At 46.6% G+C, this 20,374-nt stretch overlaps 2 protein-coding genes and 1 pseudogene across 2 annotated transcripts; 1 reads left to right on the forward strand and 2 right to left on the reverse strand.

The window, feature by feature from the left end:
* The first annotated feature begins 5,330 nt into the window (after positions 1-5,330).
* LOC119293059 lies at positions 5,331-6,508 on the forward strand (annotated as a pseudogene).
* A 1,037-nt stretch (positions 6,509-7,545) lies between these two features.
* On the reverse strand, positions 7,546-10,845 carry LOC119292252 (PRA1 family protein B2-like). Its single transcript, XM_037571087.1, has one exon. It carries the CDS (start codon positions 10,778-10,780, stop codon positions 10,157-10,159), a length of 624 nt encoding a protein of 207 aa, XP_037426984.1. The 5' UTR covers positions 10,781-10,845; the 3' UTR covers positions 7,546-10,156.
* Positions 10,846-15,526: 4,681 nt separating this feature from the next.
* Positions 15,527-16,724, reverse strand: LOC119294289 (predicted GPI-anchored protein 58). The gene is made up of 2 exons (XM_037572501.1): positions 16,074-16,724; positions 15,527-15,983 (listed from the first exon to the last, which is right to left on the reverse strand). The coding sequence occupies exon 1, from the start codon at positions 16,656-16,658 to the stop codon at positions 16,101-16,103; it is 558 nt and encodes a 185-aa protein (XP_037428398.1). The 5' UTR covers positions 16,659-16,724; the 3' UTR covers positions 15,527-15,983; positions 16,074-16,100.
* Positions 16,725-20,374: the final 3,650 nt, after the last annotated feature.

The following is a 20,374-nucleotide window of genomic DNA, read 5'->3' on the forward strand; positions in this document are numbered from 1 at the left end:
TAGTAATAGGAAGTATTCTTTTTCTTGATGATTCGTTTCCATGCATGATGATAGTAAATTAGACCAACATTCACCGCTATTTATCAACGTCATCAATCGTATCCATTCCTACCAGTTTTAAGGGAATCTGCTCGCTATGTCTTTCTTAAGGGGATCCGCTCGCTAAGTCGTCGTCGCACGTTATTTTCACAAACAATCTCTACTCCTAATGGAGCAGTTGGTAGCCTGTACGGTTTATTTTTGTCCTCCTCCCACCTCCCCTGGTTTTTTTTTCATCCTCCCTCCCACCTCCCAATTTCGTTGGTTTTTTTCGTCGGTTTTTACTCGCCCCCTCCCACCTCCCAATTTCGTCCGGTTTTTATTCGTCCCACCTCCCACCACCCCTCGTACTGATTCTTTTTCTCTCCACTCTTTCCTTGCAAACCAATAATTTCCTAACATACAAAAGATCACGGATCTATCTTTCCTTACCCGAACCAATCGCGCCCTACATCAGTGCATTTCTTTATTAAGAAAATTAACACGTAAATCTTAACGCATTGTAAACAAATCCAGTTATGGACCTAATTAATTTATTATGGAATCTATACGTGGTCGCATTGGTACTTTTTCTCTCCACTCTTTCCTTGCAAACCACTAATTTCCTAACATACAAAAGATCACGAATCTATCTTTCCTTACCCGAATCAATCGATCCCTACATCAGTGCATTTCTTTATTAAGAAAACTAACACGTAAATCTTAACGCATTGTAAAGAAATCCCGTTATGGACCTAATTAATTTATTATGGAATCTGTACGTGGTCGCATCTCTCCGCTCGTGAAAAAATTGCATCCATCTCCCGTTAAAAAGGAAAAGAGAACATGAACGATCAATCCCACACCCTGCATCTCAGTAGCAAAAAATCGCCCCCGCCTCTGCTACTGCGCCTCGCCGTGTGCCCGGCTCGACCCATGCCTCGCCTGCATGGCTGGACGCCGCCGTCTCCACCGCCACGTACAAGAAAACGGTGGGCAGAACCATCCATTCAAATCGCACACCCCCACCCTCCTCCGCAATCCCTAGCCCCGCATCACCCTATCGCTTTCTCGCCTCTCTTTCCCCTCGATGTAGATGGTGCCGAGCGGCAGCCTCGAGCACCGGCAGTGCCACCCTCTCTATCTTCGCTGCGTCGAGAGATGGGCCGAGGTTATCGTCGGTTCGCCGCCCACGATTGGGCCGCCTCCGGTTGTCGCGCACCACCGGCTCCACCTAACGTGCCCGACCCTCTCCGCTTTCGACCTTCCGGTGACCACATCCCTCCGCGCCTCCATCCATCATCCACAAGGCCACTCCCTGCACCCACCCTCCTAAATTCTCCATACCGACGGACAATCACCGAAGATCCAAGTTGGCCCGATATCAATTTTCTTACATGCTTTCTTTATCAGTTGGTGATGGGAATGGGTTCCAATTTCTCTCTCTGACTGTGGATTCGAAGGCAAGAAGCGCTTCTACATGCATCCTCCTGTCGGTCCCTAAAGTACCAAGGTAAATGGTTGATGTTGCGTTTGTCTAGGATGATATATGTTGGCTCTGTTCCGGTTCATCCGAGCAGTTCCGGTACATCGTGCATTTATCTTGCCAGTAATGTTCTGTGATGCTCTGATGCACTTTGGGAATTGTTTATCTTGTCTTCAGTGCAAAACATTTGTTTATTAATGCATGAGAAGAATCCTTGTTACTACCTTGAACCTGTTTTATAATCCATATTGTTATGCACTAGCGCGTGTGCGTATGAAATAGATGGATTATGGTCCCGTACCCAATAAGATGGATATGTGTGTGTTAGAGAGAGAGAGAGAGATGGAGAGGGGGAGAGAGAGTGAGGAGGAGGGAGGGAGAGAGTGTGTGTGAGAATTTGATGGTAAAAAGGTCGCCAATGTCACTTGATATGTATGAGAATATTAAATGTAATATTAACATAATTGATATTGAACTCTTAAAGTTAATGTGGCCCCGTTGTAACGCACGGGTGTTCTTCTAGTAATTTATAGTTTCCATCCATCAATTGCCACCATAAAAATCCCATTTTTTAACATCATTAGGAGATAAACAAAATCAATACAAGCCTCAGAATCTTAAATTCAAAATTACACCCACACATCTAAAAACAAAAAATGAATTGTGAACGTGTAAATTATATGCAGCCCGAAGATTTGTTTTACCCAATTGACTAGTTAGTTTCCTAAGAGCATCTACAGCCGGGCACCCCATACACCCTGCAAACGCCCGAGCAGACGGCCCGGTCAGTGACCGGTAAAAAGAAACCAACCCAGCCAGGTGCCTCAAACCGCCTCAAATTCCCGGGTTGACCAGCACTCCTCATATCCAACCCAAATATGGGGCGGATATGGCAAGGCTCGGGCGCGATTGGGCACATTCGCACGTCGGACTGGCGGTCGTGTCCCACAGGAAAACACTTCGAATCCCGGCGGTCCGAAACTCGTCTCCTGTTTCAGAATGAGCGCCACTCCGGCAGGCCGCATAGTGCCCTAGCCCGACTATTTAAGCCTACCGGGTATCGAAACCCTACCCGTCCACATTCCCCCTCCCGTTACCGTCGCCACTTTCCACTCGCCGCCCCCCATCACTAGTAGCCATGCCACCACGCCGCCGAGTTAAAAGCTACCCATATCTAATGCCGGAGTGCCAGCTACAGATCCTTGAGCATATCCGGGCAAGGTGCGAAGTCAGGATCACCCGGGGTTACTTTCAGGTGTGGTGGATCCGGAGAAGGACTTGGAGGGGGAGGAGGAGGATGAGGGGGGAGAGGGAGGAGGACACAGAGTAGGACGAGGATGAAGTGGGGGGTGCGGATTTGCAGCTCGAGCGGTAGACGATACTCGATTCGCTCCGGTCGGAATTGGAGGCGGAGGCCAACCGCCGTTGCCTACAGGTGGCAAAGGTGGAGCATGCTATGGACGTCGAGGAGATTCTTGCGTATATGGATGAGGAGCCAGAGCCTTGCTACACGCCCATCTACCCGACGCCCAGCACGAACATCATGGACATCTCCGACGATGAAGCATTGATTAGGCTAGGGTGATGTGCGTAGTACATAGGATTTCTTTTTGCATAATTTGTATAGATCTAGGGGATACAATATGAAGTACACGGATGCATAGCACCAAGTATAACGCGTCCACGGGTGCTTGAAGGACCTAATTAATTTGGTGCGTCCACGGTTGTAGATGCTCTAAGCATGGCGTTTCTTTGCTTCGCCGGTTGTTAGGGCATCTTCAATGAGTTCTTTAAAACATCATTATTTGTCCGATAGTTCGAGAAAAAAATCTCACCCGACAAGCTTCCTAAATCCATTCTATATGAGCCTGTAGATTTGCCTCCCCTCCACCCGCCGCTCCGTAGGTCGCTGGTGGGGAGAAGAATCCTGGTGTCTCGACTTCCGTTAGTAGATAGTTATGGTTTTTGTCCCCGCAAGGGCGACGTTTGGATGGATGGCGGAGCTTCTTCTTTGAGTCAGTCTTTCGGACTCCGATCCTCCTCAAGTTTATTTGTTGGGACGAATTAGACGAAGCTCTGGCATAGATTTCTTCCAGCTCCTTGGGCGGCGAGATTAGGGATTCTCGCCATGCGTACGCAACGGTGATATTTTGTGTCAGGTTCTTTAGAACGATTAAAGATTCAACAGCGATGACTGCGGCTCCAGGGTGGTGGTTGTAGAAGTGCATGCTCTAGCCAATGCAACCAAAAGACCGATCTGATGGAAGAGACTAAGCAGCACATTATACGTCAACACTCCCCCTCACGTGTGGCTCCCTCAGGCCTAAACGCGCCAGCCGGGTCTTGAACTTAAGACCTCTTGGCTCCGATACCATGTAGAAGTGCATGCTCTAGCCAATGCAACCAAAAAACCGATCTGATGGAAGAGACTAAGCAACACATTATACGTCAACAGTGGTCCTTAGGGGCACGTGCACAAAAACTTCCCGTCTGTTATACACAAGGTCAAGCCGGCTCTGGTATGAGAGTAACGACAGCGGTGCATCGGCCACTCGTTTTAGCGGCGACGATGGTCGTTCGGTGGTCCATGGACCTTGATGTAATTTTTATTATGTTTGAGGTGCTTTGTATTTCCACCAAAATGATAAGTGCCACACGGGTGGCACGAAGTAACACCGCCATGACGTTTTTACAGCTAAAATTGCCATCGGAACAAAAAAAACCCAAAAAAATTGAAACCTGGCATCCAAACAGAAAGTTGCCATCCCCGGATGACTAAAGTTGGCATAAAAAATGTCAGGGCGGAATTGCTTCGTGCCACACGCATGGCACTTATCTCCTTTTTGCAAAAATAAATAAATCCATCCTATATGTCCGCCATGTGAGCCCAAACCCCGCCCAGGCCCAGCCCCAACCTCCCGCTCGCCAAGTCCAGAAGCTAATCGGTGGCCAGAGGAGATCATGGCCAGAGGAGATCGGTGGCGACACCCACAACCTGTTTGATGGAATGTACCGACAACTTTCTGGACAAACGGTGAAGAAATGGCAGACCTCGCTGGGTGCCACGTTTTTGCGGACAAATGGGGTTGTCAGCAGACATATGAGGGAGGAAATTTGATGTTTTCACTTGAAGATGCTCGAAGAGGACACCGAAATCTGATAGTATATATACCCCACAAGTAATTCGCAGCAATAACATGTTTTAATCCAGTTTCGGTAATATTTCACTCTTCTTTATGATATTTATTATGTCAGTGTGATTTCATCCAAGTTGTTATCGCCTAATAAATTAGAGATTTTTTTTACTAGTAGCCTGGTGTGTGTGACTTCCTGGCATTGCAGGTATCTAATTGTTATCGATGACTTATGGGCTGCTTCGGTATGGGATATTATCAAACATGCTTTTCCAAAGGGTAACCATGGCAGCATAATAATAACAACTACACAGATTGAAGATGTTGCATTAGCATGTTGCGGCCATGAGTCAGAACATGTCTTTGAGATGAAACCTCTGGATGATGATCACTCGAGGAAGCTATTCTTTGACAGGCTTTTTGGCTCTGAAAGTTACTGTCCTGAAGAATTCAGACAAGTTTCATTCGAGATCATAGAAATATGCGGTGGTTTGCCGCTAGCGACCATCGGCATAGCTAGTCTTTTAGCAAAGCAACCTTCCATATCGGTGGATTTGTTGACGCGCATGCGCGATTTGCTAAGCTCCATTTTGTCATCAACCCCTGCTTCGGAAAGAACGAGACAAGCACTGAACCTCAGCTACAACAATCTTCCTCGTTATCTCAAGACATGCTTGATGTATGTTACTACTATGTATCCAGAGGGCTCCATAATCTTCAAGAATGATCTGGTGAAGCAGTGGGTCGCTGAAGGGTTTATTGCTAGGAGAGAAGGGGAAAGCCTGGAGAATGTTGCAGGGATACATTTCGATGAACTTGTTGATAGAAGATTCATCCAACCTATCCATCACAGATACAACGGTGAGGTGGCGTCATGTAGAGTTCATGATGTGGTCCGTGATCTAGTTGCGCACAAGTCTGCACAGGAGAATTTCACCGTGGTGGTAGATTACGATCGAGATGATATACCACTTTGTCACAAGGCTCGTCGACTATCTCTCCAACTTGGTGATGCAAAATATGCCAAGACACCATCAAACATCAGAAAGTCACAAGTACGGTCCCTTGGGGTTTTTTTTGGATTATTGGAGTGTATGCCTTGTGTTGGAGAATTCAAGCTCCTCCGTCTTCTAAACATTCAAATATCCGGTCGTGGTCGTGGTCGTGGCCGTCGTCGTGGCGGCAATAATCCGGCTGTAGACCTCACTGGGATAGCAGAACTGTTTCATCTGAGATACCTGAAGATTGCAAGTGATGCCAGCATCCAACTGCCGGACCGAATGCGAGGGCTGCAATGTTTGGGAACACTGGACACAACCAGAGTCACCGCTGTTCCATGGGATATTATACATCTGCTGCACTTGCTGCATCTCAGTGTTCCTCTGGACACGAATCTGTTGGATTGGATTGGCAGCATGAGTAGCAGCGACACTGTCATCAGTCTGTGGAGCCTTGGCAAGCTGCACTCCCTCTCCATCTTCTTCTTCGTCGCTGCCTTCTTCGTCGGATCATCTGGAGAGGAGCATGGAAGCTCTGGGCTCCTTACTTGGGGGACATGGCAGCCTGAAAACTCTTGTTGGTGGCTCATAGAGATGACAGAAATGCTTCAGGAGCAGCAGTGATCATTTGCTGGGATGGCTTGGCGCCTCCCCCACTGCTGCAGAGGTTCGAGTTCTCTCGGCGCAGCGGCTACATGTTCGCACGGATCCCAACATGGATGGGGCAACTTGGCAACCTCTGCATCTTGAAGATCGCCGTGCGGGGACTGCTGAGGCATGGTGTTGACATCCTCAGAGGACTGCCAGCCCTCACTGCTCTGTCACTGTACGTGCAGTCGACGCCGGTCGACTGGGTTGTGTTTGGACCTTAAAACCTTTGCAATGCAGATGTCGTGGGTTCCCCTTTTCGGGAAAAAAAACCGATTTCTGCTTCTCAGTCATGTGCACATATGATGATTTCATCTTCTTCTTTTTGTTGTAAATCTTCATGTTTTCTACTGTAATGCATTTTTGTGCGCGAATTGTTTCTAATGCATTTTTAGCACATTGTTTTTTTTTCTTATTTGGAAAATATTCTCTTCTCAAACAGTTTTAATTTCCTAGGAGGTGACTGAGTGGGTTGGACAGCGGAGTGATGGGCTATATTAGGGGCGTAGCCAGGCCCCAGCCCACACCGGCCATGGCCTGGGGCGTGGCAACACATTCCCTTGTTGACTGTTCATATTTTAGCACCGTTCATTACTGTTTAGCACTGTTGCTCTGTGGTTGGATTGGGGCGTTGGAAAATCCTAGCTACGCAACCGCCACGAGAGCCCGTTATGATGCATCTTTTGGCTAGGCAACATATGCAGTCTATGTTTTTATTCCTACTTTTATGCTGGGATAGCTTACTTACAGAATTTATATGCAAGGACAGGCCTAAAGGATTTCGTCAAAAAAGAGTACGATCTCGAGAAAATCATCGGCGAACAAGAAACTTATGACCTGTTCTGTCCCAACTGCCACTCATGCATAACTCGCAGAATAATTCTGAAGAAGAACGAAAGACAAGCAGGAGGAGCTGAACCACCAATTCCGCGCCTTGCCGAGTCTCCTGGTAATGCTTCAAACTGTATATGGAAGATACACATGCATATGCAGTTAGATCTGGTCATGGTATATCATCTTATCAGTATTAATTCTGGGATGTGCATGGAAAAGCAGGTAATTCCGAATACTATGATCTTGAGAAGATTCTGGATGAACAGGAAACTCATGATCTCTACTGCCCCAATTGCAAATCGTGCGTAACTGAAAGGCGACTCCGACGAACGCAAGCACAACAGGTATCACATGACTTGGTTTCTCATCATGTCATCATCTGGGCAAACAAACCAAAGCATATGAATTGTAATTGTAATTGAACTATTTGTAGAACAAGTGCTTGTAATTATTTTCCATAATCTTTGCTTGTCGTTGTGAAGGAAAATTAGAACCATTGCTCTAGACAAGACCCATGCCAATTGCTCTATCTAGACCAACAAGTGATTAATTGAACACATTGCAGATTCAGCAAAGATGTCACTATTATCTAAGGCACGGAGTTGCAATGATACAATCGAGTCTCTTGACAGGGGTGAAAGGGAAGTACTGCGCGTAGTGTATACAGGATTTGTCGAAACAATCACAAAGCTCTTTCCAGCAGTTGCTACGTTATCCTGTCACCTCCAACCATCAGCTGCAGCTAGCACATCATCTGTGCATAGTCATGGCAGGCATGACTTGTTATTGCCCTGTAACGAGTCGTCGTGCACAACTCAAAGGGTGATCCTGAGGAGGAGGAAAAGAGCGGAAAGGGCAATGTCCGATGAACCATCAAAAAGAGCGCACACGGAAGTAGGGCTTTCTGCTGCTTTATCTGAATGCAATGAATCTGCTGCTGAGGTATTCAGATGTTTGTCATGCTTCTCCTTCTTCATTCCAACAGGTATTGATATGAGCCACTTTTTGTTTTGATAACATCTTCCTAGTTTACCTTTAGCACAGAGTGATTGTAGTTTTCACTATACCCGTGCTTCTTCCCCGGTTGTTGCTTGAACATTTCTTTTGCGACCAAATCGGGCCGGCCTAAATTGTTTCTTGCCACCAGGATGTGGTTTCAACGTATTCCGTCTATTTGGAGGAGACAAGGGGAGCAACAAGTTGATGTTCTGCTTCCTCCTGCCTCAGGGGACATGCCTCGGACTGAAAATTGCATAACTTGGCTTCTGTCTTGTTTCCAGCCAAGAGATAGGGATAGCCCAAACCAGGCTGCTGCTGCTATGTAGCCTATAAATGTTCTCTTGGCCGAGTTGAAAAAAATAAATATATATATAGACATCTTTGTTAGTGTAGTTTGAGGGCTTACTTGAGCAGAACAACTGAACCTGTTGCAGATCCGTTAAGGGCTCCACTGTTACCTGACACGGCGACTTCCAGCGATACAACCGTGACAGGTGCAGGTAGCGCATCGTACGTGCATAGTCATGGCATGGTTGCACAAGGAGAGAGGTCGACGGCTGAATCATCTTCCCTGCATCAAACCACCGCCACCACAATCACATCAGAAACAACTATCATATCATCCACAGTCGCAACATCGGCCACAGGTACTGCCGAGAAATGGTCAGGAGGCGGACTCACAACTACACTAATGTTTTACATTGTGGGCCGGAGGGAGTATAATCGCCGACATTGCTGAATTTGTTTTCCCCTAAGGAATGGAACTGTTGCTTGTCTGCTTCCTTGATTTGCTTTTGCTTTGGGTTTCTCCCTTTATCTTTAGCAGGCTAGCTTGGCTTGACAGTTAACAGCAGCAGCAGCAGCCATGACACCAACAGCCCAACCAACCAACCAACCAACCAAAGGCTAGTAGGTAGTAGCACAAGAATGGAGAAAGAAAAGCACTACTGGGAATTAACCAGACACAACTAAATGGACAGCTGATTGCACTTGGGAGTTGTTTGGTACTGGCACATCACACTCACATGCTTCTTCTTTCCTTTTCCTGCTTCCAACAAACACCACACACAAGCACATGCCATTAGTATTTTAGCTCAAGCTGGACCAGGTACCAACGGCAGAGGCAACACCTGGTGAAGGTCTCAACCCTTTCTTTCTTCGCCTCTAGGGTTGCGGTGCCGTCCAGCGAATTAATTCTCCTCCATTTCAGCTTTATCAGTTTCACTATGTTTCTTCTCCAACATGTTAGGCTGGGTTCCTTGTCTTCTTGACTCTTAACCTCCCTCCCTCCCCAACTTGTGTCTACTTTCCTTCTTATAATGGTGAAACATCCCCAACTTGTTCTTGACTTGATTCTGTCCATGCCCTACATTTTTCGCTGTCCGTTTCCAAAGTTCCAAACACCCCATTTCATCCACAGGGGCCAGCAAAAACTCTTCCACCACAGCAATGCGGAATGCAGATACTCTGTATGATCTAAAACGTCTTATATTAGCTTATACATGGATGGAGTAGACTGGAATCTGCACTCCTCTATTTCACAAAACAGTACTGCTGGTAACAGCAAATGGAGTGAGGGAAAAGAATGGTACTGGTACTGATAATAATCATTATCAGAGGGGCTAAGCGCTAGCTCGGATCTGCCTTACAAACGAATGCAGCGCAATGCAATGCAGGCATCTCTGGTTGCGGCGACAATCAGGATTACATATACTGTGGGAAAGAAGGATCATAACAGACCCAGTTGATTCTCTTGTTAGTTGCTAGTTTGCCTACGGAGTAACAACAATGTTGCAGTAGGAGTAGCAGGAGTAAATCTTCTGTGTATACACAAGGAACAGGGGGGAAATCCTAATGCTAGCCATGATTAAGATAAGAGACAACGAATTCTGATTCATTCTGATGCATCCTAGTAGGTAGTAGTAGTAGTGAGCCTCCAAATCTCTCCAAAAAGAATGGAATTTGATCAAGGAATACCAGCACTCTGTCTGTCTTTCTAAGGTGTAGTTGTGGTATATGGGCGGCGAGATCTTGGCAGCCTAGGACTTGGCGGCGGCCGTGGCGGAGCGGCGCGTCGGCCCGGTCTCCATGTCGCCGTCCTCCTTCTTCTCCACCACGACACCCGTGGCCTCCTCCTCCTCCCCCCCGGCGCCGTTGTCGGCGGAGGCGGCGGCCCCGGGCTCGAGGTCGTCGCGGACGCGGAACGCGGCGTGGAGGAGGACGACGGGGGCGCCTGCGGCGAGCGCGAAGAGGAGGTTGGGCAGCGCCCCGGCGGCGGCGAGGTCGGCGAGGACGAGGGCGACGAAGACGGCGGCGACGAGGCGGCGGTCGAGGAGGCGGCGGAGGAGCGCGGAGGCGGGGAAGGCGCGGAGGAGGGCCCCGTAGAGGAGCAGGCCCTTGGAGGCGGCCATGAGGAAGAGCATGGAGGCGCGGTGGCGGGGCGCGAGGGAGGCCAGCAGCAGCGCCCACTGGATCACGGCGTAGTGGGCGCGGAAGGTGCGGAGGTTGCGCACGGAGCGGACCGCCGCCGCCTCGGCGTCGGGGGCCGCGGAGAAGGCCGAGGGGCGGGGCGCGAAGCGGGCCAGCGCGCGGCGGCCGCTGCGGAGGCTCGCGCTCGCCCTGTCAAGGGCCCGGCGGACCGCGCCGGGGCCGTCGGCGGACATGGCGGAGGGGGGACGGCCGGCCGGCGGGCGCGCGGGCGGGCGAGATCCGCGTTCCCCCTCTCCCTCTCTCACCTTCTCTGGGCGTTGGTCTTGGTCTGGTCTGCTTTTGGCTTTGCCCACACACACACACACTTGGGTCTAGGCCAAGGCCAACCCTCTCCCAACCTCAACAAAAATGCAAAATGTGGTGCCAATTCTCTTCTTTTCAACACAAGGAATTTCAACCCAACTTTGCAAAATTGAGATCAAATGCCCTCACAGGCATTAAATTCGATCCACGATATAATTTAGTATTGGCCTCTGTCCCCGATTACTCGTCGTAAATTTTTCTAGATACGGATGTATTCAGACACATTTTTAGTGCCGGATATAGCTGTATCTAGACAGATCTGAGACAAGTAATTCTGGATGGAGGGAGTATCTAACCTACAACTAAATGTTCGTGTGCTTGCTTCGAAAGTTGCTCCCTTAGTCGCCCAATATACGATCGTTTTTCAAGTTATTGTTTGTTATACATTATCAATTGTTTAACCACTTTTGCCACTGCCATCATAATACACGAGTTCGTAAAAAAAATGAAAAATAAATCTCAAGGTATAGGGCAGTTGAGTAAAATATATGTCCTTTACAAAATGGATGGAGACCTTGCGACTTCCTAACTTAAGAGGTCAATGGCCGAAACTAACAAATCAAACACAACGTGTCGAGGGAGGTTCGACTCTCCACCTACCACCCCTTTCCTCGTTCTCTCCACCTCCCCTCCCTTCACTCTACCCCCTTCTTAGATTTGCCTTGCGCGGCCCCTCCCCTCTCCCTCCGGCCTTGCCGGCGGTGAGTAGGACGAGGGTCCCTTCCTCCCATAGCTATAGATTAGGTGTAGTTTCATCCCTAGTGGCTTTGGAATCACTCTCCGCTTGTCTATGGAGAAGACAATAGATGTGGATGCGCTACTGGCTTGGCCTTGGCCTCGTGCTTGTGGTGGTTGGTGTCTCCCTCGTCGACAACTGCAAATCGGTAGGCCATGTGGCAACACTAATTAATATCCTCTGGCATCCGTGCTCTTCCTCTTCTCTCTTCAGGAGTTGGAGAAGAAATCTATGCCGACACATCTTCTTGGTAGTTGTTCCTTCTCAATAATAATCCCCTATAATCTCTTGATCTGCTCTCCAACATTGGCTTTTATCCCTATATATTGCAATGTTCGTTTACTCATTCTTCAAAAAAACAATTCCTCCTAGTCATGCAGCAAGAGGTTTGTGATGGGCATGCTTTTCTTTCCTCTGTTTTGGCTCATCCCCTCTATTTCTCCGGTGATGCTATTATTGATGCACCGGAGATTGGTCTCCTTCGGTTGGATTTGGGTCCAGAAACCCTTGGCTAGTTTAGGGCTTGGACCTTATTGGTCGCCGACGCACGTGCTTCTTCCTATCTCATAGTGTCAGCAAATTTTTGTGGCTTCAATTGTGCCGCGGTAGTAAATGCATAGCCCACGAGCAAAGAGGGGCCGTTAGCAGGCATCGCGGGCCATTGGCGGTGTCGTCGTCCTACTGGCGGCGGCCGGAGAATCGGCTTGTCGTGGACAAGTCTCTTCCGATCAGCGGCTTGTGCTGAAGACTGACACGTGGATTGTCTTTCCGTGGAAGGTGGTGCATGTGCCATTGTTAAATCGTTATATTATTGTTCTTTTTCTGAGGGTTGCTTATGTTATCGACTTTTATGTTTATTTCTTATGCATTTAGTTTGATCTGGTATAATATATGCAGGAGAGCCCTCTTTAGAGGGTTTATAACTTTGCCAAAAAAAAAAACAAGAGGTGAATGGACCACACCAACTTCTTTATAAGAGTAAAGATACTTGAAAAATAAACCTCATTATGTTAGGGGTCAGTTCTTTCCGGCTTATCTAACAGATTCCGGGTCTATAGAATCGGAAGCTATAAAAACTCGAGGGTAAAACAGTTCGAAAAATTCACATTCGAGGTAAAACAGCTCAAAACAACTCAGTGTTAGCAGCTCAGCATACAATTTAAGTATAGAGGCACTACATAATTCAACACACGACTCATACTAAAATCTATATTGCAATACCTGAAAAGAATTCTGCACACGGCTGATTCTATGAGCAGTTTCACATAACATGATTCTGTGTGTAGTTAAGCTGATAAGAAGTCCGACTTAAGCATAGGCGGACCCTTGAACAAAATATGCAGGGCAACCGCGTCAAATTTTGACCGTAAATTTAACTAATAAAATGTTAATGCATGTCAATAGAAAATATACCATTGTATTCGTATTTGAACAGAGTTTTCAATGGTACAATTTTTTATGATGTGCATTGACGTTTTGTTAGTTAAATCTATGATCAAAATTTGACACTAAATACGAAGGGGAGTAATAAACCAAGATCAAAATTTGACACTAAATACGAAGGGGAGTAATAAACCAAGATGGAGGTAGTACACCAGTAAGTTGAAAGACAAAAGACTGCTTCAGGACAATTCGCTAAAAATAACAGATAATCTGGGGTGATGTAAAGAAAAAAGAACAGATAATCTGGGGAGTAGAGCTTCAACGCCCGACGCTCACCCCATCACAAAGATGAGAAGTTTAAGAAAACAACAAGACTCGAGAATCCAATCCAATGCTATTACACGTTCTTCCAGATAAATAAATTGGTTATCACAGGGCAACTCGCAATTCTCGAATTCTGGGCAATAGAACAGAGTCAATGGTGGTGACTGTGCCGAGCAAAACAAACAATCCCAGGAGAAGGCAAGCACTTGCTCAGATTTATGTTAACTCAGCGTAATGCCAGGCAAAACATGTCAACCATAACTAGTACTCCCTCCGTCAAGAAATATAAGAGCATTTAGATCACTACTTTAGTGATCTAAAACGCTCTTATATTTCTTTATGGAGGGAGTACGTACAAATCAGCTGGCTCTCTGATGGAGCATGCACAGAAGCCACATGAAGGATACCTGAACAGTCTCCAGAAACAAAATGTGATTAGTACTTGCACTTGATCTACTTATACTCTAGTCACCGACATCAGTAAGCTGGAAATCCAAAAGCTGGTTCAGTTAAGAGAGCAGCAGCATCAGCAAACAAATGCTTTGTGATTTAGTACTTGGGTAACTTGTTAACAAAAAATAAAAATAAAAGAGAAGCTTGAGAGTAGAGCTTCAACGACGACAGACAACGGGCGCGTGACGCTCACCCAATCACAAAGAACAAACTTTAAGAGAGCAGCAAGACTCGAGGTAGGTCCCAAATATTATTATCACACGACCTTCCAAACAAATAAATAAACTGGTTATCCGTGCTACTTGTACTCAAGACAACAGTATAGGATCACAGCTCCCCCAAAGTTGTGGGCAGCCCAAGTCACAAATCCCAGAGGCCAGAAGCGACACCTGACCTGAATCCTGGGCAATGGTACAGAGTCAATGGTGGCTGACTGTGCCCGGTGAAACAATCCCAGGAAAAAGCACATGCCACCCATAATAATTAAGTAAAGATACATGGGGCATGAGCACAAGCCACATGGAGGATAACCGACTGGCCTCCAGAAACAAAAAACAGAATGCATGCTTACAGGAGAGTGTCCGATACTCCGAGGAAGATGACAACACCTGAAGAACAATGCCCAGATTGATTATTCATACAGCAAAGCAAAAACCAGAACAGAACATTCACTACCTGTCGTGGAGATTAGTTGTACGATGTCTACTTTGCCATACAATCCAGCACAGGACACGACACGACAACCATAAAAAGGAAAAAGAACATTGTGATGTTGACTGATTAAGCATGTCAGGCTCATTTGCTTCAGTGTTGTATAAATTTCACCATCAACCAACCAATCACTGACGGTTCGCAAGATCCTATCAAACGAATTCGTTAGAACAGACAGAAAAAAGAAAACTAAATGCAACGAGCCATTCAGCAATCAAAAGAGCGAAGTAGGTGGCTAGTTCGATTTAGTTTCCCCCCTTCTCTTTATGACCGCAAAGGCCAAGTTAAACACCACAAATAATGAATGTATGTCTCCTTTTTAAACATCAACAGCTTAACACAGTGGACAGGAAGATTGTGAATACATGTAAAAGTACGCACATCAGTTTGAAACAGGGCCTGGTTCATGCTCGATGGGAAGTGTGTTTCACAATTTAGTGCATCGTGCAGCAAGACAAACACCCCAAAGTATTTGAATAGAAGAAGCAGTGGCTATACATGGTGGCTGACTCAACCCAGCAAAACAATCCCAGGAGAAAGCACATGCTCAGATTTATCTCCCGTGAAGCATCAACAGAAGCCACATGGAGGACAACCCAAAAGTCTCCAGAAACAAATAAGAAAAAAAAACCAGATTAGTATACATGCTTAGGCAAGTGCCAGATACCAAGGCAGAGACGGCGATGCCTCAAGAACAATGCCCAAATTGATTATTCATACAGCAAGGCAAAAACCAGAACAGAACAGAACATTCGCTCCCTGTTGCGGAGATTTAGTTGTGCGATGTCTACTTTTGCCATACAATCCAACCATGGTGTGTAAAAAGAGCTACAGGTAGGGCAGAAAGGCGCAAGGCGCGACAACTGAACAGAAAACAGACATTGTGATGATGAAAACAGACAAAGTATGTACAATTGTACAACAATTTGAATCAGGTCATGGTTGATGCTTTATGGGAAGTATGTTAGCAATTCAGTGCATCGTGCAGCAAGACAAACACCGGAAAATATTTGCACAAAAGTAGCAGTCACCATTCATTGAAAGCTGAAACAGACTCATATTTTTAGGTGCGGAACTGCAAGTAAAGAACCAGCACACATCACAAGCGCTGGAATGGCAAAATGGTGAAGGCAGTTGACATAGGAAGTTTGGAATTGCTGTAATCTAGTATCTATCTACATATATGTCTTCGTAGGCATGACTGAATCCTGGTGCTTGGCCATGGCACTGAACCCCCAAAACGGCGAAGCATAAGAAACACTGACAGCATGACTGAAGTTCGCTAAGCGATATAACTACTACCACCGGCACAATTCTCACGGCTATCTACCTATCAATCATGGAAAAGGCGCCACCGGGCTTTTCCATTTGATGATAGCATCACCGAATGACAGATGGTATCAAGTTCCAAGGCGGCCCGGCGACATTGCAGGTCCAAACGGAGGAGAATGCACCCCTGCCCTGCACTGAATTGTCCAAATGGAGGTGAGATTTGTGGGCATCAGAAATGTGAAATCCAGGGGAAGAGAAATTGTCAGTGCTGCGTTGCTCTGTACCTGCCGGCAATGGATATGGGTGGGTGGCTAGAAGATGCCGCGCTGGCGGGCGAGCGCGAGGAAGTCCTCCAAGGGATCCTGCTTGCTGGCGGCGGCGCCGGCGGCGGTGGCGGTGGGGATCATGAGCATCGCCCTGTAGAGAGGATCGACGATGGCACGGGGTGGTTGCTCTGGCTGTTGCTTGGGGCTCGGGGTTGGGGTCGGGGCCGGGGCCGGGGTGCTGAACTTGGCGCCCCTGACCTTCCTGGTGCAAACCCTAGGCCTCCGGCGAGGTCTGGCGGCGTCGTCGTCGTCGGAGGGAGGCGGCGAGGGCGAGTGGGGCTGGGAGGGGCTGGGGGTGAAGGGGAGGCTGCACATGGTGATGGGCTCTTGCTGGGGGAGCTCGGGAGGGGTGGCGAAGACCTCCTCCTCGTCGTCCTCGTCCCCCCGCGCCTGCGAGGCGGAGGCGGAGGCGGAGGGGGCGTTGGCGGCGCCGAGGAAGGGGGACTTGGCGAGTACGTCCTCCTGGGACGCCGAGATGTCGCCGCCGCACTCCAGCGCCACCTTCGCCATCATCGGCCCGGCCTCCGCGGCGACGGCGGCCATGGCCGCCGCAGTGGTCGGAGAGGGACGGGGAGGAGGACTCGCCAGACTGAACCTGTAGCTGTTGAATCCAGATTGACACTTGGTCAGTTGTAGCTGTTGAATGAAAGTTAGGCCTCTTTCATTCAAATTCAAAGGATTTCCAAACGAATTTTGAAGGATGCTAATCCTTTTTTTTGCGGGCAATTTAGAGAGCTTTATTAAGCAAATGCATTCCTTGGACAATCAGCCATCAGACTGGTCACAAGGAAGCTAGGGTTCTTGTCGAGCCAATTTTCAGCCACATTCAGTGTGCATGCATGTGTTTGCACAGAGATATGCTGGTAAGTTGGCTGACCTGCTTACATGAATAACATCAAAAGTAGTGAAAAAAGAACTAAGCTCTCCTATTTCTAACAAGACTGGAGCCACAATAGAACGAGAATTGTGGCGAGTTTCCAGCGACACCAACTCCAGACAATCAACCTCCATAATCACCTGCTGGAAGCCTCGTAGAGTAGCAAAACGGACTCCTTCCCGCAGTGACAAAGCCTCCATGATCAGAGGATCAGATACCCCATCAAACGGTTTGCACCATGCACCTAGGAACGTAGTAGATGAACGAGCAACGCCACTAGCGCCCCCTCGTCCATCGGTGAAGTTAAGTGCTCCGTCTGTGGTAATTTTTATAAACCCCACTTCAGGTGGTCGCCAGCCGTAACCTGGCAAGGTCGACGCCACCTTCCGGGGCAGCTGTAGGAGCGCAATCGCCTCCTTCGTGGATCGGATCGTCTCTGTAGGATTTCGACCTACCTCCCCATGCTTGATCCGGTTCCTAGAATGCCATATAGACCACATAATGCACTACTACAAATTAGGGCATTAACGACCAGCCATCATTAATACATGGTTGTTATTAGTACAACCGGCTAGTCCCACGTATAACTTTTGGCCCGTGAGGCCCCCTCAGCGACCAAGGGTCTGCCCATCGTTAAATTGCCATAGTTGGTGGTGGTGCGTGGTTAGTTGGATTATTTTCAGGAGCAGTTGTTACAAATTTGTTAGCCCTTTATGCATCGAAGAAAGAAGGATAAGTGGGTTTTCTCTTAAAAATAGAAGGATAAGTGTTGACATGCGTGGGAAAGAAGGATAACTAGGTTCTTTAACCTAATTGGGACGCGTGCACGCCAGAAAAATCCACGACGGCAGAAGTGGACCCTAGTTCACGCCAGAAAAATCCACGGCGGCAGAAGTGGAACTAGGTTCTTTAACTAGGTTCTTTAACTAGGTTCCACTTCTGCCGTCGTGGATTTTTCTGGCGTGCACGTGTCCCAATTAGGTTAAAGAACCTAGTTATCCTTCTTTAACTAGGTTCCACTTGTGCCACAGAAAAATCCACGATGGCCATCCCAAAGATCGAAGGCGGTCATGGAGCGTGGTCTTCATCTCAGCTTGGAGGAAGTGTAGCAGCGGAAGAGATGGATATTTGTACACACATATGCCTCCTTCGAATTCCATTGAAGGTTTGTTCCCCTTATTTCAATTTTTGCTCCAAGATTACAGGTCTTATCTTCCACCGAAGTTAATTACAGCTGGGCACCGTGCAGGATCGATTTGAATCGGGTTTAAGGAGATCCAGATCCTAATTTCCGTGGGAATCGTGGGGGGCGTCCGCGCTATCACATGGCCTGCAAAAAATAGTGCACAATCGGTGAGCTGACATGGATGGGATCTGAGGACTGAGGTCGTCTGAAGCCTGAAGGTGTGTGTTCGTGCTTTGAGAAGAAGAAAGAGGTATGCCCTCATTGTTTGGCGAGTTTTTTTTTTCGAGCAACCGGCAGGAGCTCTGCCTTTTTATTAAGAAGAAGAGAATTGACCAGTTTATAAGGAAAACCGGCCGAAAACCGATTTCCTGGTCTAGTGCAACTCAGCCATGTGAACCACGACTCCAACTCGAAGCAAAATTACCATTCAAAAGAAAAACTCCCAAGCCAAATTCCAGAGGGAAAAAACATGATGTACTGACGTATATATTTCATATGAATTTGATACCTTGTATGTTTTTATGTGACCATATAAACCATGAATTACAATGTAGATTTCTCTATTTTTTTATTGATCCATCTATTGTTCATTGTTTTTAGGAATATTAATTCTCTGTTGCGACTGAGGCAGCAAGGGCTGAATGTTCGCCAGAGGTCTATATTGTGGAAAAAGAGTTTGGAAATGCCGTGGCGGCAATATACTGTGGTATTTTCTTCACGTCGTACTTCCGATTTAATATGTTCTCATTTGGACTGTAGATGGTAATTGTAGTGTCATATAGTCATACTGGTTGTACGTAGTGTAGGCAACAAGGACTGAATGTTCGGTCTTTCTTTCTCTGGTCACTAAGCTTAAAATTCAGAGATCAGCGCACTCATTAAGTCCTTTACTAGGCTGTGATGTCTAGCTTATGACTAAGATTTTCATATATGTATGTATATTATTTATTCTTGAGCACAATAGTTTCTTTTTTTGAAGATAAGAGACTTCATTCCTCAATAGTATTTTGTTTAAGAAGGGGAGAATTGTATTCAACGATAATTAGTTGGGGTATATAATATATATACCACAACCAGAACAGCTCGAATTTTTTCCTGAGAAATAAAACAACTCAAGTCTTGCTTGAATTAGGCAAGAAACACACCAATTAATATTTCCTTAAAATAGTTGTCTTTTTCGCGTAAAGACTATTTAAGAACTTTGCATTGAACATGTCTAAGCTGTAGGAAATATTTTATGGTTTTAATTGGTAGAACATGAAATCAGGTGCAACCCTTTTATATGCTATTATCCTTTGTGCTAATTCATGGATATGCGCTGATTTTTTTTTTTTGTAGAACAGATGGTCCACCATAAAAGAAGCATCATGAGGCAGTAGTCGTCGATGAAGAATGATGTGCGCTCAAATACAAGGACTTGTGATGGTGTCCAATGACCGAGAATTATGAGAAAAAAAATCTCTTTTGAGTTGTGCTTGATTTTTTTTAGGGATGAACAACTACAATGGTTGTCTAGAGAGTTTTTTTTTTCACAATTGCTGGATGGCATTTAACTTTAGAACTATGTATGAGGATCATGTTCAGTGTATGTGGTTTGAATTTATATATAAAAAGTTATGATACTTTGGTTGTTCAAATTCATTTGTTCTAATTAGAGTGGTCAAATATTTACATAACCATGTAAATACTTTTGCCAATTAGAAAACTGGTCACTAATACATGAATTGTGGTTGTTATTTCATCATAATTAACGACGTCGCGTTGTCCCGTTGTTACAAAATAACGACGACATGTTGTCCGGTCGTTACAAAATAACGACTGGTAAAAGGATGTGGTCGTTATACTTTTAACGACGGAGCCTATTACGACCACAAAGATGTGGTTGTTGATGACCTTCAACGACCACATTCTAACTTTTAACGACCAAATATATCATCGTTAAAAATCATTTTCCTAGTAGTGATGGTTGTAATCTTTGCACGATCATCACCTGAAAATTGTGGGCTGCATGTGATATCACGCGCCCATGTCACCGGCGAGAGGATTGGCAGCCGAAGATCAAACCATGCATATGCCTCCTCCCAAAAAGGTCTGGCATGCGGACAAGAGAGTAACGCATGCTGCAAGTCCTCCTCCCCAGCGAAGCATACTTTGCAGTTGCTAACATCTGCAATATGGCGGTTCTTGAGTGTGTAC

Source organism: Triticum dicoccoides, chromosome 4B (genome assembly GCF_002162155.2).
Source record: "Triticum dicoccoides isolate Atlit2015 ecotype Zavitan chromosome 4B, WEW_v2.0, whole genome shotgun sequence".
Lineage (NCBI taxonomy): Eukaryota > Viridiplantae > Streptophyta > Magnoliopsida > Poales > Poaceae > Triticum > Triticum dicoccoides.

What these genes read in the sequence shown, in the direction of transcription:
- LOC119292252 (XM_037571087.1), bottom strand. Translation starts at nt 10,780, where the DNA reads ATGTCCGCCGACGGCCCCGGCGCGGTCCGCCGGGCCCTTGACAGGGCG.
- LOC119294289 (XM_037572501.1), bottom strand. Translation starts at nt 16,658, where the DNA reads ATGGCCGCCGTCGCCGCGGAGGCCGGGCCGATGATGGCGAAGGTGGCG.